General features: G+C 40.2%; 2 protein-coding genes across 3 annotated transcripts in view; both read right to left on the bottom strand.

Annotated features, from left to right (window-relative positions):
- Window positions 1-706: 706 nt before the first annotated feature.
- On the bottom strand, window positions 707-17,518 carry LOC129709396 (C-factor-like). Of its 2 annotated transcripts, XM_055655722.1 has the most exons (6): window positions 16,954-17,511; window positions 14,980-15,031; window positions 9,397-9,584; window positions 5,318-5,473; window positions 3,025-3,135; window positions 707-915 (listed from the first exon to the last, which is right to left on the bottom strand). In XM_055655722.1, the coding sequence occupies exons 1-6, from the start codon at window positions 17,086-17,088 to the stop codon at window positions 802-804; spliced, it is 756 nt and encodes a 251-aa protein (XP_055511697.1). In that variant the 5' UTR covers window positions 17,089-17,511; the 3' UTR covers window positions 707-801. The 2 variants fall into 2 exon arrangements, with proteins under 2 accessions (XP_055511697.1, XP_055511698.1); XM_055655723.1 differs by lacking the exon at window positions 3,025-3,135 and having other exon boundaries at window positions 16,954-17,518.
- Window positions 17,519-23,244: 5,726 nt separating this feature from the next.
- The window catches only part of LOC129709397 (histone-lysine N-methyltransferase SETD1B-like), a 96,222-nt gene continuing 93,505 nt past the window's right edge, over window positions 23,245-25,961 (bottom strand). Inside the window, 1 exon segment of the mRNA XM_055655724.1 lies at window positions 23,245-25,607. Within this exon segment, the coding sequence (XP_055511699.1) occupies window positions 25,434-25,607 (174 nt within the window). The 3' untranslated portion in view covers window positions 23,245-25,433.

Consider the following 25,961-nt stretch of genomic DNA (forward strand, 5'->3'; position numbering starts at 1 on the left):
CGCATTCAGGGAGAAGGAGAAGCAAACAGAGTTGCAAATGAAAAGTAATCATATGCACCCTTAAGTCACATTTAATAGACTTGGGACAAAATGCCTGCATGCCCAATGAAAATGTCTGTAACTGCTGTGTCGCCTCAGTCAAAACTGGAAATCGATCGAATGCCAAACTTAGCCTTTGATCATAGCCTCTTGCAGTAAAATCCACTGCAGAACTAAACTTAATTTGGAATTGTTAAGGGCTTTCTCGACCTAATTCACAACCTTATTTACTCGTGGACATTTTTCATCAGGCTAGAAAAATGCTCCGACCTACTTGATGCCACGAGTACCTACGACTAGCATCACGACCTACCTACGACCTCCTACAACCTTGTGACGACCATGCTGCGAGTACGAGTCAAGGGCAAACTCAGCAGAGGTCGTGAGTTAGGGTGTGAAAGTGGGACAGGCCCTTAAGTCTGAATACTATTCTGGATTAAAGAAGTGACTGATACTTTGTGTGCTGAACAGATCAATTACTTTCAGCAATGACATTCAATAGTATCAAGACAGGTTTCCAGGGTTCAATGCTACCGGAGAGTTAATTTAATTGAAAAATTAAAAATGATAATACACATAATTCAATTACAATCACCACTGAGATAATTTTATTAATAATTTTTATCTAATTAAAAAAGGTGTCAAGAACAAAATGAAACTTTTAAAATAATTTCATAACAATTTTTAATATTTCATAAACAGGTTTGCTGCATAAGTCATAGCTTTCATTTCTATTTCATAATAATTCACACATGTTCATCTTCACCAAGGTAAACGTTGACCTCTCCAGTCTAAAAACAATCCATTGTCTTGTTCTGAAAGCCTTGCAAGTACCTTGAGAATCCCCTGCACACTTTCTTCTTTGAATAATGATGCCTGATGAAACAAATACAATGGAAAATCAATGTCAGTTAGATAAAAGTACAAAGGATATTTCTTCAGGTCAGGAATAATTTTGCGTGGACGTAGTTGATGACCTTAAACATACTGCCATGAACTGAAGCTGACTACTGTTCAACTACTCCTAATATGGCAACATAACTCCAGATGGAGAAAGGGGAAAAGAGGACAAAAAGCTGCATAATCCAAAACCAAAATGTCCATTAATTTTGTTAACAGTTTTTAATGAAACTCAAGCTTGACCACAGATGTTGAAACCAACATTTTTTGTTTTAAGAAGTGAAAAATGTGGCAAATAGAATAAGCAAAGAATAGGAAAGATTTGGAAAGATATGGACCAAACGGGGTCAGGTGGGACTACCATAGGTGGGGCATCTTGTGCAGGAAAGAACTGCAGATGAAAAAGCTACTTTTCTTAACTACTAAACCAGGTTCGCTTCTTAATAAACAGACACCACACAAACTATTTGGTAGACCAGTTCAAAACTTTACTTAACATCGGCCGATGGAAGGGGGCGAGAATTCCAGCTAAGTGACCAATGTAGACACTCAACTGCCCTCGGTCCCCTTTTCGTAACAACAGAATTACATTGCCTTAAATAGGTTTTTTTTGTCCCCTTAGCACATTCCACAGACATTAGTCATGGTCAGAGGTACAGGAAAAGGTTTCCACAGAATGCATCACATCAAAGGCCTTTTGTTTACATGGTACAAGATATACTAAAAACATTGGCCATTTGCTTTAGGTCATTTTACCTCCAAAGAGATCACCCTAGCTTTTTCCCTGGTTCCTCTCTCGGCACTTCGCCCCTCATAAACATTGGTCATTTGGTTTATGACATCTTACATCAAAGATGTGACTAGCTATGTCTCTCTTCCTCTCTGTCACTTCCTCACTTGGGAGACAATGTTATGGTATTTATTATCCCACACACTGCAACCTGAGGCAAGCCTTATATTTTAACTAAAATTCTATAAAATTCTTATATTTTAACTAAAATTCGGCTTCATCACAGATGCTGGTTTAAATCGAAGGTAGACACAAAGCGCTGAAGTAACTCAGCGGGACAGGCAGCATCTCTGGAGAGAGGGAATGGGTGACATTTCGGGTCGAGACCCTTCTTCAGACTGATGTCAGAGGAGTGGGTGGGACAGAGATAGAATGTAGTTGGAGACAGTAAGACTGGTGGGAGAACTGGGAAGAGGGAGGGGATGGGGAGAGGGGGAAAGCAAGGGTTATTTGAAGTTAGGAAGTCAGTGTTCATACCGCTGGGGTGTAAGCTACCAAACGAAATATAAGGTGCTGGGCCTCTGACAATGGAGGATGCCCAGGACTAAAAGGTCAGATTGGGAATGGAATGGGGAGTTAAAGTTCTGAGCAACCGGGAGATCAGGTAGGTTAAGATGGACTGAGCAGAGGTGTTCAGCGAAACGATCGCCGAGCCTGCGCTTGGAGTTGACACCTGGAACAGCAGATACAGTGGATGAGGTTGGAGGAGGTGCAAGTGAACTTCTGCCTCATCTGAAAAGACTGTTGGGGGTCCTTGGATGGAGTTGAGGGAGAAGGCACAGGGCCAGGTGTTGCATCTACTGCGGTTGCAGGGGAAAGCACCTGGGGAGGGGTGGTTTGGGTGGGAAGGGATGAATTGACCAGGGAGTTGCGGAGGGAACGGTCTCTGTGGAAAGCAGAAAGGGATGGAGATGGGATGTGGCCAGTAGGGGCATCTTGGTTAGCATGTACAAGTTGAGCCAAAGGGCCTGTTTCTGAGCTTCGTGACTGACTCTAAAATTGGTGGGTGCTGACTTTTCAAGATGAATAACAGAAAAGATTAACAACTGAGATTGAATTGAATATTCACATCTAAGAACATTAGCAATATTGATGGCAAAAATGCATATAAGAAATGCTTTAAAAAAAAATTATTGAACTTCTTATGTGTTATTGTATCTACTGAGTACTATATTTATATACCTGTAGTGCTGTTGCAAGTAGAATTTCATTGTTCAATTTTGGGAAAAATAACAATAAAACACTCTTGACTCTTGACTATAATTTGTGACTGATCACTAAGTTTATGATCTTACCTTTTCTCCACCCATGTCTGTTTTGACCCAGCCTGGGTGCACTGATGCACAAAGGATTCCATGGGGTTTCAGCTCACTGGCTAAGCATTTAGTGACCATGTTCAGTGCAGCCTGGTTTGAAAGACCAGAAAGGCTAATCAAATGACTGTGTTATTATCTGGATAGAATTAACCATATAACCATATAACAATTACAGCACGGAAACAGGCCTTCTTGGCCCTACAAGTCCGTGCCGAACAACTTTTTTCCCTTAGTCCCACCTGCCTGCACTCATACCATAACCCTCCATTCCCTTCTCATCCATATCCCTATCCAATTTATTTTTAAATTATACCAACGAACCTGCCTCCACCACTTCCACTGGAAGCTCATTCCACACCGCTACCACTCTCTGAGTAAAGAAGTTCCCCCTCATGTTACCCCTAAACTTCAGTCCCTTAATTCTCATGTCATGTCCTCTTGTTTGAATCTTCCCTATTCTCAAAGGGAAAAGCTGGTCCACATCAACTCTGTCTATCCCTCTCATCATTTTAAAGACCTCTATCAAGTCCCCCCTTAACCTTCTGCGCTCCAGAGAATAAAGACCTAACTTATTCAACCTTTCTCTGTAACTTAGTTGTTGAAACCCAGGCAACATTCTAGTAAATCTCCTCTGTACTCTCTCTATTTTGTTGACATCCTTCCTATAATTGGGCGACCAAAATTGTACACCATACTCCAGAATTGGTCTCACCAATGCCTTGTACAATTTTAACATTACATCCCAGCTTCTATACTCAATGCTCTGATTTATAAAGGCTAGCATACCAAAAGCTTTCTTTACCACCCTATCTATATCCACCTTCAAGGAACTATGCACGGTTATTCCCAGATCCCTCTGTTCAACTGTATTCTTCAATTCCCTACCATTTACCATGTACGTCCTAATTACACTCCACAAGTTTCCTTTAAGACATCACAAATTAACCATCCATACCTAAAACAAAATTGAATTAAGCACTGACGTTCCTCATTTCCAATCTTTCTAATACCCATCACTTCTTTGTTTTCAGACTGTCAACCAACTTGCTGCAATCCTGTTAAATGTCACCTTTTATTGTGTACCAGTGTTGGTGTAATTACATTTTGCAAAAACATTATTAGGTATCTAAAAATTCTCATGCTACATACCTACTGCATTATCAATTAAAAAACCTGATGCATTTAACAAGTCCAGACTTGCTGTCCCATCAATCGCTATGTTCACAATTAATCTCAAATTATGGACTCTGCCTGGCACTTAACAAACTGGATTATATTTACCCAAAATTATAATTTTCTACCTTCTGATACAAAGATTCACTCTGTGTTTCGTTATATTGTATCTGATGTTGGATTTACTGATGCCTCGACTGGAAGTAACTGATGCTGACTATGACTGCATGAAAAGCCTCACCTTGGTCAATTCAACCAGACAACAAATCCACTACCTGCAACTGGCAAAATGATGTTTCTGATGATGGCTTAGATGATGCATAAATAAAAACAAACACATATTGTATATAAAAACAAAATGTTGGAACAACTCAGTGTTTCAGGCAGCATCTCTGGAGAAAATGGATAGGTGACGTTAAAGAAGGGTCCAAACCTGAAACGTCACCAATCCATTTTCTCTAGAGATGCTGCCTGACCCATTGAGTCTCCCCAGCGATTTATGTTTATCTTTTGTATAAACCAGCATCTGCAGTTCCTTGCTATTACAACATATCATTATGTCAGTAAACTGGAAAAAGTGCAGAGAAGATTTATGAGGGTGTTGCCCAAACGTGACGGTCTGAGCTATAGGGAGAGGTTGGGCAAGCTAGGTCTATGTTCCTTGTAGCACAAGAGGCTGAAGGATGATCTCAGGGACTGGTATAAAATCATGAGGGGAATAGATAGGATAAAGCAGAGTGTCTTTTACCCAGGATAAGGGAATCAAAGACATAAGTTTGAGAGGGGCCAAATTTAGTACAAGCCTAAGGGGCAACCTCTTCACTCACGAGGGTAGTGGATATATGGAACAAGCTGCCACAGGAGGTAGTTGAGGCAGATACTATGCTATATGTAAAAGGAATTTGGACAGGTACGTGGATAGAAAGGATTCAGAGTGTTATGAGCTAAATGCGGGCAAATGGGAGTAGCTTAGGTGGGAGCATATTGGTCGGCATGGACAAGTTGGGCAAAGGGCCAGTTTCTGTGCTTTTACACAATTAATGCATTTACATTTGTTTCAGCATTGTTACCCTATGTGCATGCAGTGAGGGACACTGACCTTGCTGACTCTGTAGGAATACGCTTTCCCATTTTGAATGTTGAACATCTCCATGGAGGCCATGATAGAGGACATGTTGATAACTGCTGCTTTCTCACTGCTGAAGCCATGTTCACCACTCAGCTGAGCTGCTTGCATCAAACTTGGCAACAAAGCCTGCAAAATAAAAAACAAAAGATGCTAAGAGAATTAGTACAAATAAACACTGGAAACATAAATGGCCAATCGTTTAATTTGGAAAATAAAATAATCTTATTGAAATTAATAAAATTGATCAAAACAAGAAAAATAAACTTGCATAACATCTTCTTTGTAGTCTTCTTTCTTTTAGAATTGTAATTTATATATAATTCGTCTATATGTGTGTTTATCTGCGCCTACTGTATGCACCGGTAAATGTGCTGCAGGCAAGCTTTTTCATTGTATCTGTACCTTACCGTACGAATGCATATGACAATAAAAAACTTGTCATTTTTCAGTCAGTACTTAATAACCTTTATAAATAGTTAAAAACAGTATAAAGTTCAGTGATGTGGAGTGGTATTTCAAAAGATAATGACAATTCAGATAATAGATTAGCACCACATGCATTCTTAAATTATTTTAGTTTAGTTTAGTGATCACCCATACAATAATTCTATCCTACAAACTAGGGGCAGTTTACAGAAGACCATTAACATACAAAGCAGCACGTCTTTGGAATGTTGGTGGAAACTGGTGCTCCTGGAGAAAACCCACGTGGTCACAGGGAGAAAGTGCAAACTCCGTACAGACAGCACCCATGGTCAGGATCAAACCCAGGTCTCTGGCGCTGTAAGCAAGCAAATCTCCCGCTGCGCCACTGTGCCACCTAATGCTTTTATCAGCATTTACCATACGCCTATAACTCGTCACGCTGAATTTCCAAAATTTCCTGGTACTTTTGTGTCAACTGCTGTTTAGTGGTTAATTATCTTCCGCGAATACCATTGGGCAAGTGGTACCGAAGTCTTCAATCCCACACAGCCAGGAAACAATACACCACTACAACCAAAGATACACACAAAATGCTGGAGTAACTCAGTGGGAGAGACAGCATCTCTGGAGAGAAGGAATGGATGATGTTTCGGGTTGAGACCTTTCTTCAGAAGAAGGGTCTTGACCAGAAACGTCACGCATTCCTTCTCTCCAGAGATGTTGCCTCACATCTCTGTCCCACAGCGTTAAATCAGTATCTGCAGTTCCTTCCTACACATCACTACAACCATCAGGTTCTTGAACCGACCTGCACAATTCTAATCCCACTCAGCAACGGACCATCTCTTGGACTATTGTAGGCTTTTTTTCTGAATGTGTTTTGCACCAGTCTGCTTCCTTTCACTGTCTTGTAGAATTTATATGTAATTTATAAATATTTTTTGTTTTTTTGCGGGCTGTCTATGTGCCTGTGATGCTGTTGCAAGCAAGATTTTCATTGTACCAGCATTTCACCACTCTGTCTATGTGCCTGTGATGCTGTTGCAAGCAAGATTTCCATTGTACCAGCATTTCACCACTCTTGTGCATTATATGGCAATATACTTGACTTGACTCGACTCAAAGTTGATTAAATATTCAAATCCAATTTCAGAGCAAAATAATTTTGATAGATAACCCACAGTAGGAGTGAATGCTCGATACGCTAGTACTGATGCTGTCTTTTAGATAAGACATTAAATAGAGAGCTGTTTTTAGGTGGATGTAGAATAACCTATATTTCAGAAATCTTGCACAGTTATAGCTGATTCTCACGTTGCGAGGACACAAGAAGTAACCCGAGTTAAAACTCGTGGTAATAACGTACGATTAACGTACGGAACTCGTGGACGCAACTTAGAGATTCGTGGCGCTAACGGCAGGTACTCGTGTAACTTGTCGACTCTTGCAAAAAATCAAACATGTTTGAAATTTTCCACGAGTCAATTTTACTCTTGTGGTTAAGAATTGAAACATTTTAACTCGTAATAACGTAGTGGCCCATGTGTTTACCTTAGTGTATCGTGAGTCTACCGTGGGAACTCTTTAACTCAGCGGGCAGGCAGCAGCAGATTGTGGATCCCTTCAGTTTCCCAGCGACAATCACCTGCCATAACGCGAGAGAAATCATGCACTGTTGTAGGTCTCCTTTGCACGTCGGTGTTTCTGTTTTTCTCCACTCATTGTTGGCCCTATCTGTCACCACCCCCACCTACACCCCTCTGCTTCCCGGCCATGTGTGTGACCCCTTCCCTCCCCTCTCCAGCTCCCCGCCCATTGCCCCGGTGCGACTGGCACTGACCTGCTTGCATCGTCGACGTGAAGACAGTGCAAAGCCCCCGCGCTGGTGCAATGGGTGGGGAGCTGGAGAGGGGAGGGAAGGGGTCACACACATGGCCGAGAAGCAGAGGGGTGTAGGTGGGGGTGGTGACAGATAGGGCCAACAATGAGTGGAGAAAGACAGAAACACCGACGTGCAAAGGAGACCTACAACAGTGCATGATCTCTCTCGCGTAATGGCAGGTGATTGTCGCCTGCCCGCTGTTTCTGACGCTAAAGCCTTGGGATCGTTGCCCTTCGTGTTGGCGTGGAGGGGGAGGGGGTATTGTGCTGTTTGATAGCCCCCTACTATCCCAGGGACAGGGAGACACAGCGGCTTTTGAGACTGGTGGGCAATCACTTCCAAAGTTCTGCCCACACAGTCAGTACACCTCTCCTACACTTGTCTCCCGCACTAGGATCACCCCGCAGAGAATGATCCCAGCCTAACCCAAGAGCCATGTCACCCCAGACAGATTAATGACGCCCCCCCCCCCAACCTCTCTCCATCTCAACTCACGCCTGGGCACCGAAGCAACTCAGGAGGCGAACCCTGAGCTCCGTCTCACAACAATCTGATGTGCACATCCGTCCACTTTCAAAGATTTAATCTCCCGTCTCCCCGCAGTGTGTAGACATGGCAGTAAATTCAATTAAAACATATCAAACCTGTGTGTTTCAAACAAATCATAAGTATAACTGCTCTGGCACTGGATGGTGCGCATTTTCCCTTTGTAGGTCACATCAATAGATGCGGCCGCGCTGAATTCTATCTTTAAAACAAAGCCACAGGATGGAGAGGTCTTCTTTAACACTGTTGCTTATTAAAACATAACACTGTTGCTTATTAAAACAAACCTTCAATTAGGATTGGCTCAAGAGTAACTCAGGAGACGAACTTGGAACATCGCAGAAATGACAAGTAAACAGCAAACTTGTCATACCCGTGGGAACTCGGTTAAACTCTTGATCATACACTTGCAATCTCGTACACAACCACGAGTCTTTCACTCGGGGTACCTCTTGTCTCAACTTGCAACGTGAGAACCAGCCTTTAACTGTGGCAACCTAGTCAACATTTATCCTCACTCAATATTACGAGAAATAGATTACATGGTCAATGCTGTAAGTTGTTGTGTACAAATTGGCTAAGTATCCTACATTATACTAGTATCTATTTTCCAAATATATTAATTGGCTTTAATGTGCTTTGGGAGAACAGAAGTGGACAAAATAGTATCATTTTAATCTGGTTAACACTTTTTCAGTCTCCCAATGCATGACATTTTCTGTTACTTCGCAATGATGGGTTAATTCAACTTGATTTAATCAAAGATTCAATGAGGGATAACAGAAATGTAGAACAGTTCATCAATTGATTTGAAAATCCATCAATGCAATCTCTGTTTTGTGGAAAAAAAGCAACTTTAATAACTAGGCTACAAAATGCAGCATTTACATGTCTTCCCCTGCACCTGTTCCTTTCTGAAAGACAGTATCAGCAAGATTTAGAGACCTCTCTCTTCTCTATCTCCTCTGTCCAGCCAATAAAATAATAGGATGGAACCAAATGACACAATAAATACTGTATGATGGAACTGCAGATATTGGTTTAAACCGAAGAGAGATACAAAATACTGGAGTAACGCAGCGGGTCAGGCAGCATCTATGGATAGAATAGGTGACGTTTCAGATCAAGACCCTTCTTCACACAATAAATACATTTAAATCAAATCTATATGATAAACATGCAAATATGTTGTTACCTTGGTAACCATCACTGGTGCAATGACATTGGTCGTGTAAGTCTTCATCATTATTTCGGGAGTAATTCCATTCAGATCTCCACCAAAGTTGATCCCAGCATTATTTATCAACAGATTTAGACCATTATCTTTCAAGACCTCCTGAATCTGTTCGGCAGTCTCTTGAATGCTGTTAAGGTCATCCACATCTAAAAAAATACATGCTCAATGAAATCTTGGTTATTTATCTGTGCTGCATTTTTCTTACTTAAAATGAGCTCAAGTTACTTTACAGTATGCAAGAAATAGCTGCACATTATATCCAACGCTGGTATTATACTATAAGCGGTTTGTTTAAAAAGTGTAAACTTGAAGTAGTGATGTAATATACATTCTGAAACTTTTAAACTTCACCTTTTTGTCTTAAACTCTATACTCCCCAGAAAACTGGCTTGTTGGATGGGCACTCAAGTCTCTAAATTTAAGTCTCTCATTGTCCTGATGTGCTAATTGAGGACATTATTTACAGATGTTCAAATACCACAACATGATAGTAAGTCCTGTCCTTTCTCTGTCAGAGAATGGACTTTTTAATGTGGGGGGGAAGGAGGTAATTATACTTCTAGGTCCCTACCTGGTCGGTGAGGCAGCTGTTTCTCCAGGCTGCCCCGTCGACCCGTCCTCGCGGCCTACCAGCGGACGTGGAACGCCGTTTCCTGGCGGGGGACCGCCCAGCACCTTCAGCTTCGGTGGCGGCACAGCGCTGGGGCGCTAACGCAGAGCGGGCGATGCCTTGCCTGGGTCACCGCGCTGGATCGACGCGCTGGAGCTTCGGTGAGCTTTGACCGCCGAGATCAACACCTCCGGGCTGCGGAGCGGGTGGCGCCGATTCAAACATCGGGAGCCTGGGAACTCCAAACCAGCGCAGCTTTGTCGGCTTCGGAAGCCACGGTCCCCAGCTAGGAAGCAGCCGTTCCAGGTGGCCCAGCCGCTGAGAGGACTCTCCCGACGCCGGGGCAACACCACCCGGTGAGAACGGCCAGGAACATCGGGCCTCCGTAGAGGCAATAGCGGTGGCCTCAATAGGCCTGACTTTGGGTGAACTGGGGATATGGACCTATCAATTGTCACCTTCCCCCACAGTGGTAACCATTGTGGGGGGATGATTTTTTTTGTGTGTCAGTAAACATGTTAGTCTGTGTCCAAGATGGCTGTCGGAAGGGAGAGTGGACGCTGGCGCGCTTTAGCTGCCGCTGCTCTCTCTTCACAGTGTGTTTTTGATTTTTTGTCTTTGGATTGAATTCTGTTTTTAAATTTGTTTTTTGTTGCTGTCTTTATTTTTTTTTTTTTTCCGTTTATATGTATTATTATTCTTGTTAATCTCTTTAAGGTGTCCTTGAGTTTTTTGAAAGGCGCCCAAAAATAAAATTTATTATTATTATATGATTGTTAATAACCTTTAGGAATTTTCTAGTCTGTAGAGTTTGGTATGTCAAGATATTAATGAAGACACTGACAAATAATATCAGTATGCCACTATTTTTAATGTTCATAAGTTGTAGGAGCAGAATTAGGCCATTTGGCCCATCAAGTCTGCTCTACCATTAAATTATGGCTGATCTATCTTTCCCGACTCCCCATAACCCTTGACATCCTTACTAATCAAGAACTGGTAGTTGAGGCCAGTTCATTGGCTATATTTAAGAGGGAGTTAGATGTGGCCCTTGTGGCTAAAGGGATCAGGGGGTATGGAGAGAAGGCAGGTACAGGATACTGAGTTGGATGATCAGCCATGATCATATTGAATGGCAGTGCAGGCTCGAAGGGCCGAATGGCCTACTCCTGCACCTATTTTCTATGTATTTATGTATGTATGAACCTATCAATCTTCACCTTAAAAATATCCATTGACGGCCTCCACAGCCATATGCGGCAATGAATTCCACAGATTCACCACCCCCAGACTAAAGAAATTCCTCCTCATCTTTCTAAAGGAAGGTCCTTTTATTCTGTGGCTATGGCCTCTGGTCCTAGACTCTCCAACTTGTGGAAACATTCTCTCCACAACCACTCCTCTCTGCCTGTTCCAAAAGGACATGAAAAGCCCCAATGAGCAGCAGGTTTGCTTTGCTCTGTGCAGCCAAACAAGGTTCAATGTCACTACTGCAGTTGTCTTGCCCTGGCAACATCCCATGTTTCAATTTAGTATACCGTATTCACCACTGAAGGGGTTTTCTCCTTGGGAGGAAATCAAATATAACAGACTGCTGAAGTGAATTCAAGAGAACTAAAATACCCTAGAATTTCTAGCCACTGTTCAATTTAATTTACTGCCCCCACTTAGACCCCTCTGTTCTGAGTTTCCCATGTAGCTTAATGAAATCGCAAAGAACAGCTACAACTTCCAGATTCAATCTCAAATCCAACAGGTCAAAGCCACTAATTTTGTTTTAAGAAATATATTGATAATTGTTCAGCTGAGGTTCTGCAAATGCATTGTCTGAAAGGGTGCTGGAAACCATTTCAATTATGGGTTTCAGGAAGTACAGGTAATTGGTAACAAAAATTGCAGGCTCCAGGGAAAGAGCCAGAGGAAAGGAACAAACTTAATTATTTTACAAAAAGCCAGCACAGGCTCAACAAGCCAGAAGTGTGTTGGAGAATAAGGGCTATTATATGACCTCTCTTAAGTTTCCATTCAGTTTGAGTCTTGGTAACCTTTTTAAACCAGCACTCTGATAAAATTTGTTGAATGCTAAAATCGATGGTGCAGGCAGCAATACTTTAATCTTTATTAGCAGAACGTTTCATTCTGAGTAGGAAGGAACTGCAAATGCTGGTTAACACCGAAGATAGACACAAAGAGCTGGAGTAACTCAGCAGGTCAGGCAGCATTTCAGAAGAGAAGGAATGGGTGACTTTTCGGATTGAGACCCTTCCTCAGACTGAGAGTCGGAGTCAGGGGAGAGGGAGACTTGAGATGTGGAAGGGTAAGGTGTGAAAAAAACAACAGATTGATCCGCAAGACTGGAGTAACTTAGCAGGTTAGGCAGCATCCCTCAAGAACATGGATAAATGACATTTCATGTCCAAAGAAGGTTCCAAAATGACCCAAAACATCGCCTATCCATGTTCTCCAGGGATCCTGACCGACCCGCTGAGTTATTTCATTACTTTGTGTCAGTTCAATATGTTGTTCTTGTGAGTAGTACTGTGATTACAGTGAGCTTCTAAAAATGTGTAGGAATGAACTACAGATGCTGGTTTATACAAAAGATAGACACAAAGTGCTGGAGTAACTTAGCGGGTCAGTTAGTATCTCTGAAGAAAAGAATGGGTGTCGTTTCAGTTCAGAACTCTTCTTTAGACAGAAAGTAGATGGGAGGGAAGGGGGGAGGGGAGAGAACTGGTGGTAGGAAAAGGCCAGAACAAATCGGGGCTGGCAACAGATCACCACAGGAAGGGTGGACTCCTTTATGGCGAATTGTTATCTGGGGAAGAGGTGAAAGTGAAAGGGTACAGGGACGTGAACAGTGGAACTAGCAGGGCGACTAGTGTGGGGGAGGGCGGGAGAGAGGGAATGCAGCAGTTACTTGAAATTAGAGAAATCCAACGCTCATATCACTGGGTTGAAAGCTGCAACAGTACTTCAAAAAAGCTGTGTGATTGGTGGGGGTGGGAAGAGCAGGTGGGAAGAGAAATCTTACGACAAAATACTTTCTCTACCCAGGTGGAAAATAACTTTAATAAAAATCACCATTTCATACACATCAGCTGTACCAAAAAGTGGAAACTCCATCCAACAAGCATTTAAAACCTCATTGGTGGCATCAGCAGAGGCACGGCAGCAGTTGAGGTGTTTGGTGGTAATTACATCACCACTGCTTTAGCCCCTCTGCTGCTAAACTTCCATCAGGTAGTAGTTGTTAAAATCTGTCTTTAAGTTTTGTTAAATGCACTCAGTTAACTCACACTTCATTTTGGTCAAAGGTTTACAGCATATGATTCCATGTCAGTCAGAGTGTAGAAAGGAAGAAACTGCAGATGATGGTTAATGCACAAAAGGACACAAAGTGCTGGAGTAACTCCTGCACCTATTTTTTTGTTTTCTATGTTTTCTATGTTAACTCAGTAGTTCAGGCACCATCTCTGGAGAACATGGACAAGTGACATTATGGTTTGAGACCCTTCCTCAGGAATGCCCAGCTTTAATTTACTAGTTTCTTATTAAAATTGTTTTGTATGCAGAATAAGACTGACCTGCAGGTAACTGTTACATTTAACCCAATGGTGGGAATATTTACATATCTGATAGAAACAGTTTAGAATATGAAAACATTTCTGGCCAATATTAATTGCGATAGACAGATCAGACTTAAATTGTATAAATTTGTGTTTAAAAAATGGTAATAATATTCAAAGGAGCTTCCTCGAAGGAGATCTAATTCCAGTTTTATTATTTTTACTTCTTGTGGTGTGATACATTTGATGTTTGACGTTTTGAATTATTAGTTAATATCAGATTCAACATTTATTTAGCAGAATTCACGACAGCCTAGATTGCTTTTGTCTTTTCAAATGCAATATGCAATCGCTCACCTATGTTATTTTAATATTCTTTCTGCATTTTTTTCAATATCACAGGAGAAAGAAATTTGATTATGTATACCTGAAACCAAAAGCCCTAATTTCCCAATTAAAGGTTTCAAAGGTCTGTTTATTGTCTCGTGTACCAATTAAGGTACAGTAATATGCAAATTACCATACAGCCATACTTTAAAAAAAAGCAACAAGACACACAACTACATAAAAGTTCACATAAACATCCACCACAGCGGATACCCCACATCCGCGTCAGAGCGATCGAAGCTCCCGTGTCGGGGTGGTCAAAGCACCTGCGGCATGGAGCTCCTAACCAGTACGTCTCTAACCAGAGACCGCGAGCTCCATGATGTTAAAGTCCGCAGGCTCCCGCAGTTGGAGGCCCCGAAATCGGTCTCCAGCAAAGGTCGGCAACTCCTTGATGTTAGGCCGCAGTGCTGACGGAGAAACGTTACGGGAAAAAAAATGCATCTCTGTCGAGGTAAGACATTAAAAGCAGTTTCCCCCAACCCCCACCATAAAACAAACTAAAGAACACTAAAAACATACATTTAACACATCCTATTAAAACAACAAAGAAGGAAGGGACAGACAGACTGTTGGCGAGGCAGTCATTGCTGGGTCAATGTTAAGCCCCAAATCAGCTAATTAGTCCAGAAACAAATATAAATCGATGTCTAAAGAAGGTCCTGACCCGAAACATCGCCTATCCATGTTCTCTAGAGATGCTGCCTGACCCGCTGAGTTACTCCAGCACTTTCTTTTTTTTGTAAACCAACATCAATAGTTCCTTGGGTATATAAATCTATTTATTGACTGTGTGAGGAAATAATCTTACTTAAAAAGAAACTGATATTAATGGTACTAATAAATTGAATTTATATAATGTTATTGTAAGCAATTAAATTTAATAGAAAGATACCTAAAATTGAAATTAGATCGGAGCATGTAGGAAGATACACAATCTTAACAGAAGTCAGTATGGCATTAATAATCACTTACCCATCTTAACTATTTTCACATTTGAGAAACATTTTGCAAAGTTCTTAAGTTCCTACAGAGCATAGAGTCAAGAGTTAAATACTGCACAGAAAATCTACTACAATGTTATCATCCAATAGAATATATGATCAATAAAAATGGCCAGATCAGATATTACATGGAATCCCCCCCCCCCCCCCAAATCAGCTAACGAAAGATATTAACAAGGAAAGGAGTACACAGAGTACACTTTCAAATATCCAAATATTTTTGATTAATGTTTTTAGCAGGAAAGCCATTATGAAAGAACAGCCAAATTGCATTTGTTGGGCAAAGAGCAAGAACAGGGTGTTAAAATACATTGTTTATGTTTACAAACCATTGATACAAAATATCAGGCTCAAACTGGCTTTGGTCCTTCCACTCTGCTCATGTTGCAGTGCATAATGTTTCCCATCTATCACAAAATAATTGTGTTGCATTCTAGTTATGAAATGAGAGCTCGTAAAACTCAAATACTGAGCTTAGGTTGTGTAAAGGAGGAGGAAATTTAATGACGTTTCCAAAAACTGGCAGCCAAAAATTACCAATGCTAACGTTAATTTACTCAAAAACAAAAAAAATATTTTCTAAGATAACAGACATGTTTAAATTAATTTTTCATTCTTCCTAAATGCCATAGATGGTCACAAAACCCAAAGGAAATCAAAACACAAATGGAGATAATGATCAAAGGACAATGTAATTTACTTGATGTAAAGATATACATGTGGGCCATTCCTCACCACCCTACTCACCCCTCCCAAACTTGTTCTACCAGTCAATTAAATGACAACAAATTGATACATCTTAACAACGTCCCAATAAATAACAATCTTTTTCTTTTAAAGTAGGTGCAAGGCCCCTTATGAGAGGATGTTGTTCAATGAAGCGATGGAGACGTTTTGTGAATTGTTTTGCATGTGGAATAAAGATTGTCCTGCAAAGTAAAAGTTACCTTATCCCACATAAAAAGTAACAGTGGGAATATTAATACATCAGGGAGTTTGGTACATGAAGCTCCTTTGAATATTATAATATTACACTACTTCAAGTCTGATCTAATCTATTAGTCACAGTAAATATTGGTCAGAAATTGTCTTCATTATGAACATATTTCTGGCCAATATTTATTGTGACTAACAGATCACTGTTTAAAAAAATATATTCAAAGGAACTTCATCTGTTCTATTAGTTACAAAAATATGTCCAGAAGTTGTTTGGTATATGAAACAATTTCTGACCAATATTTATTGTAACTGACAGATCAGATCAAAATGCAAGTACATGGAATTCTATTCAAAATAATTATAATATTAAAAAGGAGCTTTGTGTACAACACTGTTTCTCCCAGCTGTATTAATATTCCCACTGTTACTTTTTCTGTGAGAATAAATTTGACCTACTTTGTCAGTCAAAAGATCTAATCCCAGTTTTATTAAAGTTACTTCTAGCAGAACTGCATCCACAGAATGTGAGGTTGATGATTGGTATTGCAAAAATAGATGTCCAATGTTGTGGAGATGCACAGTATCATGGACATGCCCAGTGTCGTGGAGATGTCCACTACCATAGTGATGCCCAGCATCAGGGAGATGCCCAGTGCCATGGAGATGCCATGCCCCCTGTCGTGGAGATGCCCAGTGCCATGAGGATGCTGTGTCATGGAGATGCCCACTGTCAGGGGAGTTGCCCATGCCATGAAGGTGCCCATTGCCATGGAAATGCCCCCTGTCATAGATGCCCACTGTTGTGGAGATGCCCTCTGTCGTGGTAGATGTCCCACGGCATAAAGATGCCAAGTGTTATGCAGATGCGCCCTGTCGAGGAAGATGCCCTATTGAAATGGAGATGCCCACGGCCACAGGCCTCTCCTGGAGACCACTGAGGCTCCATCTTGGTCCAAGCTGGCCCGAGCGTCGCTTCATTGACCAGGTTTAAGCCGCCATCACTCACCGTCGCTCCGGTTCCCTCGGGCTCTCTGCAGGCAGCGAACAGGTAACGGGGCGGCCGCTCACCGCGGCCCAGCTGGCGGATCAGCTCCAGGCCCAGGCCGCGACTCGCTCCGGTCACCAGCGCCGCGATCGGCATCCCCGCCGCGCCGCCGACCTCACTACCGGGCGTGTGTCAGCCCGAAGCCGAGGCTTGTGTCAGCTCCTGGTGAAGCTGAGCAGATCGTCCCGCTCCAGTTCAGAGGCCTGGTGCCTTGAACCCTCCCCAGTACCAGCTCGTCCCCTCTGCTGTTTACTTCAGAAATAAACGTAACAGGATTTTTAAAAAAACGTCAAAAACTGTGCAAACATTCTTCATACATTCTCAGTGGCCATGTAGAATAAATAGTGTCATAACTCCATAGGCACTGAGAATGTCTGAAGATTTTTTTTCGCACAGTTTCTGGGTCGTCGACTTTTGTTGTCAAAGTCCAATAAAGTCTGATTAAAGGTAGTTAGTTCAAAGAACTACAGATGCTGGTTTATACCAAAGATACACACAATGTGCTGGAGTAACTCAACGGGTCAAGCAGCATCTCTGGGGAAAAATGATAGATGACCTTGCAGGTCACTTCCCAAACCCACCCAAAAATCATCTATCCTTTTTTCCCCAGAAAAGGTGCATGGATCACTGAGTTATTCCAGCACAATGTTTCAATCGTTATCGAACTTTTAACTTGCACTGAATGTTGTACACTTTACCTTTTATCTGTACATTGTGGACAGCTTGATTGTAATCATGTATAGCCTTTCTTTTCACTGCATAAAATGCAACAAAACGTTTTTTTCTGTATCTCGGTACAGGTGACAATAATAAACTAAACAAAAAAATATTTAGTGTTCACAAAGCACCCTTGCCTCACAAGAACCCCCCTTAAAAGTGATATGCCTGACCTTGTTTGAAGGGCATTCCCACCAGATCTGGCCCCCTTCCCTCTCTATCCCATAAAAACCTGACCCCTGAATAAAACCCAATGAATGATCCCTCAACATTAAAAAATGTTAAAAAAAAAGTGTCGAGGCTTTGTAAGATAGGCAAAATTAAAAAATGTGCAGGCCAGGTTTTTTTTTTTTTTTTTTAAAGAGGGTGATGTGCGGAACGTGCTGCCAGCACTTTTTTTAACCTCCATTTCTTTTGGTCAGATCCTATCAGAGATATTTCCTTTGTTCTACTCACTCCTCCCATTGTCTGCAAATAAAAACTAACACATCTTCTCTCCTAGACACAAAAAGCTGGAGTAACTCAGGTCAGGCAGCATCTCTAGAGAGAAGGAATGGGTGACGTTTCGGTCGAGACCCTTCTTCAGACTGATGTCAGGGGAGTGGGTGGTGCAGAGGTAAAATGTAATCGGAGACATTAAAACTGGTAGGAAAACTGGGGTGGGGGAGGTGATGGAGCGAGAGGAAAAGCAAGGGCTACTTACCCTCTCTGATTCCTGCTGCCCTCCGACCACGATTTAACCCAGATAAATCTTTCCAACACATCTTCTCCCCTTTTCAGTTCTGTCTCAAACCTGTAACTGTAAATCTGCTTCTCTTTCCTCAGATACTGCCTGACCTGCTGAGTATTTCCAATATTTAAATTTTTATTAAGACTAAATATTCCAGATTCCCGCCACATATACAATTCCCAATCAACTTACTTTGTTATATTTGGTCCTGTTACATCAATGTCCACCTTCAGAAATCCCACCCAATATCATGTAAATAACGGTCATCAACTTGTACAGGTATTAATTTTTTGTTGACGGCCAAAAGTAATTGGAGCAGAATTAGGTTATTCGGCCCATCGAATTTACTGCACCATTCGATCATGATTTGCGTTCAAAACTGGGTATTGTGACCACCAGTAAAAATTTGAAATATAATTACACCTATTTATAATTTATAACTTGTTTTATAATTTAAAACAATTCATCCACTGCATGAAAGTTTGGTGTTTTGAAATAATTATTGATTAAAATCAATAATTAAATATTTATCTAACAGATCTGTTCCTCATAATAGATCATCAATTTTATTCTATTGGGTTCAATTTTCCCAATATTAGATATTATGAATTAACTCAGATTGTGAAAATTAGAAAATGCATACTTGAAGCCCAACTTCATAAATTTAACTAATCATTAAATATGTACTTATTAACTGTATGAAGAGATAAATTACATTAAATACTTGATATATTTTACATTGAATTTATGAAATGAATTCAGAGCTTCTAGAAAAATTTCCTCTCATCATAATGAAAACTACCAGAGTATTTATTATCTCTTACCCATTCTAAGTATTTTTACATTTTTTAAATTCTTGTAAGGTTGTTAAGATCCTAATGAGCAGAGACATGGATCCGACAAAAAAGTTTTGTTGCATAATCATTCAAAGACATTTAAGATGTAACACTATACAAGTTATATCACGGAAAATGCGATAAATTCAGAAAGACTTTCACAAGTAGCACAAAGTCTTACACCCTCTGCGATTTTGCATTTTAAGACCTGGGTCACGCATATGATATGGACATACTATTTTCAGTTAAGTTAGTAAACTGAATAACTCCCAATAATAATTCCAAAGAATAATTCCAACTTAATATTATTTAGTACAAGGACTACATTATACATCCACTTTCATTAGTTTCAATATGAACACTTTTTATTCTTGTATATATTCATCATGCAAGACTTGATCCCAATTGGACCACTTTAATCATTCTTCAGAAAGACACATACGATGTTTGGGAATGCACATGCAACAGCATTCCTCTCTAGCGTGTACTCACTTTAGTTAATTATCCCACTTTGCCAATAAAACTGCATGGCCACTTTCAGTAATTAGATGCCTCAAGTGCATTGTTTGTTCCATTAACTTGAGGGATCCACATTCCAATAGACACATTAACATGTTCAGACAGTGGATACAATGCAAGATGACCATCCAAACTGCATTTGTTCAGAAAAGAATGAACCACTCCTTATGGTTTGATTTACCAGGAGATTCTGCATTTTGGTTATTAACCCTTTGGCGATCAATACAGCCGATTCAATCCAACTTTGGTACTTAAATACACACACACACACACATATATATACACACACACATACATATATATATACACACATACACACACACATACACACATATACACACACATACATATATATATATATACACATATACACACACACACATATATATATATACATACACATATACACACACACACATATACACACACATACACATATACACACACATATATATATACATATATATATATACACACACACATATATATATATATACACACATATATATACACACACATATATACACATATATACACATATATATATATATACATATATATATACACATATATATACACACATACACATATATATATATATATATATACACACACACATACACCAGTAAATACTAGTATATAACTAAAGCTTATAGGGGAAATCGGCAAAGGGACTGAGCATAAATGCTAGGGGCAGTGACACCGTATAGATAAGAACCAATCCGCCCATTGACATCATCCATAAATGATGGTCACTAATATAAAATAGCTCAACAGTTCCAATTTTGGCAGCTTATGGCACTTTGGGTCTTGCATAGCAATATAATTAAATACCACTGTAACCTCAGGCCCAATGTCTGCTTCACAATAGCACTGTCGTGAAGCCAAGGTTAAATCCTAGTCCAAAGAGTTGCTGAAGACCAAGGCAAGAGCAGTAGCTGACAAACATTGATGATAAAGCAGGATCAGACATGGGAAAAGTAGAGCTAGGCATTCTCACTGTTAACAGCTTAATCATTGGAGGAGTTGACTCCAGCAGCATCCCCTTCCTGAAGAATGATGGAACTCAGTAGATGAGTACACAACCAGCTAAAGTATTTTCCGTCAACTTAAACCAAGTTGCAGACACCTTACCCAGAAGCATCAGGTGATTATCCATCTCTTCCACCATCACAGGGACAACATTTCTAAACCAATTCAATTAATTCTACATAATATTAAGAAATGGTTGAAACCAGTGGATCCTAATAACCTCCCAGCTGCAGCGCTGAAGGTGTGCTCCAGTTGTCGCCAAGGCACTTGACAAAGCTGTTCCAGTGCAGTTCCAACAGTAATTCAGGCAATAATCAGTTCAAAGGTTATCAGTCCCCAATCATGGTGAGATTGATGCAGACGTCATTCCAATTTTTCATCCAGGCATTAATATAATCTAACTATTGCCAATAGCTGAACCAGTTGAGCATCGATGAGATTTTATCCTGACAAGGTGGTGCTCACAATCATTTCTGTCAGGAGAACTTATTGGGATTAGGTTCCACTGCTTCTACATTGCCAATCAGGCCTTGCAAAAGAGTTGTGTCTTCTCCCAGCTAGGATTAAAGTTTCCAAGGAGGATCAAGGAGTTACCCTGTGGAGCGGGGCCATTCCAGCTGCTGACCAACCTACAGGCCCAAGGCTCCTTCCAAAAGGTCTCAATGTTGACATGACCCTCTAGGCGGGTCTGAAGCTGAGACATGTCAAGTCTGGGTGGGCTCAAAGCTGAATTTTAACATAGAAACTCTGGGTGGTGAAGGACCCATCGCAAAAGCAGTGAAGCTAGACAAATCCTTTCTTGGTGGTCTTTACTCCTAAACATATGTTGGATTTTGATTTGTAGGATTTTTAAAAATATATTTACAGTAATAACACTTTGGAAACTGGCTCCAGATTGTGCAGAATTAGCAGAAGCCCCAGGAGTGGAGGGTTGTCAAGCTGTGAATTGCATAGACATGGGTCAAAGGGTCTGTTCCTGACAATACGCTGTGAGGCAGTGGGTTCTGGGGGTGACATCGGATTCTCCAGTGAAGGGAAATGTCTTATGTCTCCTCTCTGCAGGAAGGAGCGGGGATCTGAGAGAGGTCAACCTCCACCCCATTCTCAGTAAACCCAACAGTGTTTAATATATGCCATTAAACTCTTCTTCCAAGGCAATTGGATTTGAAGCTCTGGTTGATGGTTGGAAGGTCACTCCACTTGCCTACATCTCCCACCTCTTGTGTGCTCACTTTTCTACAAGGTCTAGAGGGAATGGACCTAGAGTGAGAGCCAAGCCAGGCAATGTTTGTGAGGTTTGATTGTGACACTAATGAAGATGTTGAGTATTCAGGGTGACTGGACTGATGGGAATGTGTGGAATGGGATTGACAAGAGGAAAATGGATGCATCTCCAAGTTAAGTTAGCATGGGGACCAATGTATTGTGGCAGAAATAATTATGACTTTTGATGGACATTAGCACAGATATATAGATTGGAAAGGTTTAGAGGGCTATGGGCCAAATGGGATGAGCACAATACACCAACTTGGTCAGCATGGATAAGATGGGCCGAAGGGCTTTTTCCTGTGCTGTACAGCTCTAGGACTGTTGGAGGCTGAGAAACAATTTGGAGAAATACATTTAGGTGAATAGAAATAGGTACTTTCGAGTCGTGATGCAGGGTCTTGACCCAATATATCAACCCTCCCCCCCTCTCCCTTTACAGATGCTGCCCTGACCCAGAAGGTCCCCCCAGCAGTTTGTTTTTTTTTGCTCCAGATTACAGCATCTGTTGTCTCTCGTATCTCCAGGCTCAATCATTTGTCTGTCTGAGATGTCAACTGCACATTATATGTATAGCCTTACTCGGAGTGGCCTTCTCCACCTAACCAAATACTTACTTCAGTCTCTCCGACTCCCAAAAAAAAAACATCCCGCAAACAAAACAAACCCAGTAATGTGAAGACACTTGGTTGAAAAATGTTTTCTTTTCAAAGGCAATGTCTTCTGATTCCTAACAAAATGAAGAGCAGGGAAATATTCCTACTGTTAGATTTCTTGCTTTTAACCACCTAAAATAATGAAATTCTCTTACTAATATCACATGGATCCACCCTGAAATCTTCTGTAACTCCAATGCTTCAAGTTATTTTTCTAGCTCTATCTATAGATGTGATTTAATTAATGAAAGGATAATTATAAATTCCTCAATATTTGGTTTTGCATGATTGTACAAAACAGCTTTTCTCAGAGGGAGCGACTTGGATTGAGTATCATACACAGGGAATAGCAAAACAGCTCAAATATACACAAAAAAAAAGCAATTCATTCAAATAAATATGACTCGAGATTATTAAGAATGGAAGTCAAATCTCAAATGCTCACAACCCAAAGCATGAAAAAAAATAATTTCCCAAAATAAATGACAAGATCCAGTTTATCTGTAAGAAAAGGTCAGTATATTTATGGATTGCTTTATAAAAGGTACTATCATACATTGTTACATAGTAATGAATTCACAAAAATATGAAGAAATATTTACAAGTAAAACACAACCACAGAACAGTTTCACTTTCATCAAAATGAAACACTTAACGCAGTTTCTATTTGCACAAAACAAAACACTCAAATTCAGTTGATTCCACCTGGAAAGTTGCAAGCACAAAAGTAATCCTTACATCACCAAAGCAGAAACTGTATAATAAAACAAAACCCTAGACCTAACAAGTATATTTCTTGTTTTTTTTTTCAAACCTTTGCACACATAGACCCTTCTGAAATTCACTAGGATTCCCCTACCCTTACTTCCCGGGAGAGGAAAACAATCCTTGCAGATTCAACCCTTTCACACACCTCGTCCCAGTTACTAGGCAGCTTGCTCCCAGCAAAGTAAAAACAAATTGCATGAGGTCAAGTGCTAAAGACAGATAAAAAGTGATAGGAGGGCGACAGAAACATCATAGCTTTACGAATAAATATATATTTATTTTTGCTGGTAATGATCTCAATCAGAAATTATAACTTATTTATGCTTGAATGATTAAATAGTGATGATCAGAGAGCTACTCTACATATATTGATTAATGAAGATATACTATCAAGAAAGCAACTGAATGAAATCTGGTAACCTGGTATCCATGAGTGAAAGGGTTAAAATAATATACAATTTTAGGAAAAAAACAAGCAAATGAGCTAGTTTTTTAAAATATTAACCCTTTATTAGGTACCATGTCCCTTACAGTGTTTGAGAAAATATTATAATGGATATTGAGGGAAAAAAAATGTTTGATATCCAGTTTATGTTTGGCTGACACACATACAAGAGATGCCATTTTTCCTAATTTCTGTACACTCCTTTCTTCCTCCAATAAATACAATCTGCACAGTAGGTATCAGAGATGAAAAAGCCTGACCTTTTTTTAACATTTTCACTGTATTCCTTAATGCTTCCAATAAATCTAGGTAATTGATAGAGGTAATATTTACACAGAATTTACATGATACTAAAGCTTGACACAAGCTGAAAAATTTGCTACCAGCTCATTGTTAAACATTTTTTTTTAATTTGCCTCCTCTAGTTAGAGCTGTATTTTAACAACTCAAATTACAATATTCACTTTCTTAATAAATTATTTACAAGCTTTTGAAGTACAAAGGAACCAGCAAAATTTTTATTTGAAAGGATATGTTTCTACAAGAAACAATGCTCAGAGAGGAGAAATCTGGGTGCACTATGTACAAGATGCAAATTGATCTCAAAAAGTTTTTTTTGTTGTTTGCCTTTAAAATGTTTACATGTTCGAAATGATCCCTGAAAACTTCACAAAAAAATTATAAATGAAATTTGTTGTGAAAATTCTGTCAGAGGTTAGAAAGTTTTTTTTAAATGTTTTTCTTCTTGTAGATAGAAATTACTTTGTACAATATAAACAGCAGGAGGAACAGTCTCCTGGTTAGGGATACCCACTACAGCACAAAACCCCCCCTGGAATTTTGTACAGAGAAAGTGAATACCAAAAGTCACGTGCAAGTCTAAAAGCGAATAGTGCACAAAGCCTTCATAGGCCAAACCCTAGTGCATTAGCACAAAAAAAAATGCTAAGCCAGCGTATCTACAATTTGCAAAAATTGTTATAATCAAAACTTGTAGAGAAAAGGGAAATAAAGCATTTCAAAGTAAAAGCACCAACGACTAGATGCACGTGATGCTACTGTTGAGGCCACAAATTCTCTTCAACTACTTTAATTACCTTCGTAGAAATGTAATTTGAGCTGCAAACCATAAACCTTTTCAAGTATTCAATGGCCACTTCTTCCCATTTTCTGTTTAGTTTAATGTAAAGAAAAGAATTTAAAAGAAAAAGTAGCAGCATTCATTCAGGCCGAAGGAAGAGTGGGGTCCTCTGCATGGACATGGGGAAGAGGAACTAGTATTATACTAGTTAACTGTGACACAAAGTGGTAAACACCTTTCTTTCCAGAGGAAGAGCACCCGAATCCTAAATGCAGTCCCAACACTTTTTGTGCATTTAGCCTTAGGTTCAGCAGAAGTGCGATTGTTGGTTTGGCAAGTGCAACCATATCTAGGTTACTGCTCTCAATAGAGCATCTTCATCCTGACCCTTTCAATTGAGGGTTCCTCTACAGTGTTCTGCACCACAGAGACATGGAATTTTCACATCTTCAATGGGGAATTTGTAGTCGTACGTGATCTCCTCGTTCACATTTATTTGCTGCTTGGAATAAATCACTATCTTCTTCTGCGATTCCACTGTGATGACTTTTGCGTAGCAATTAGGCTGATGATAAAGAGGAAATCACAGTTAGGTAGGTCTGACCAGTCCCCCTGCACTAGAGTTTGTTCACTTTCTTTCTGTGCCAAGTCAAAGACATCTTTAATGTTAGCAATTATATTTCTTTAATGGAAGTCAACAAACTATTCTCTGATGGACATAAAGTGCTGGAGTAACCCAGCAGGTTATGTTGCATCTATGGAGAACTTCAATAGGCGACGATTCGGGTCGAGACTTCTAGGTATTGACCCGAAACATTACCTATCCATGTTCTCCAGAGATGCTGCCTGACCTGCTGAGTTACCCCAGCACTTTGTGTCCTTTGGTGTATTAGCCACCATCTACATAATGTCTACACTA

The sequence above is a fragment of the Leucoraja erinacea genome, chromosome 25 (assembly GCF_028641065.1).
Source record: "Leucoraja erinacea ecotype New England chromosome 25, Leri_hhj_1, whole genome shotgun sequence".
In the NCBI taxonomy this organism is placed as follows: Eukaryota; Metazoa; Chordata; class Chondrichthyes; order Rajiformes; family Rajidae; genus Leucoraja; species Leucoraja erinaceus.

Bases quoted from the DNA above. Each gene is read 5' to 3' on its own strand.
- LOC129709396 (XM_055655722.1), bottom strand. From the start codon at position 17,088: ATGCCGATCGCGGCGCTGGTGACCGGAGCGAGTCGCGGCCTGGGCCTG. The intron at 5,474-9,396 runs GTAACAACATAT...TTTATTTTGCAG, and splicing joins CACCAGTGATGGTTACCAAG to GCTTTGTTGCCAAGTTTGAT. The intron at 916-3,024 runs GTAAGATCATAA...TTGTTTCATCAG, and splicing joins CAGACATGGGTGGAGAAAAG to GCATCATTATTCAAAGAAGA.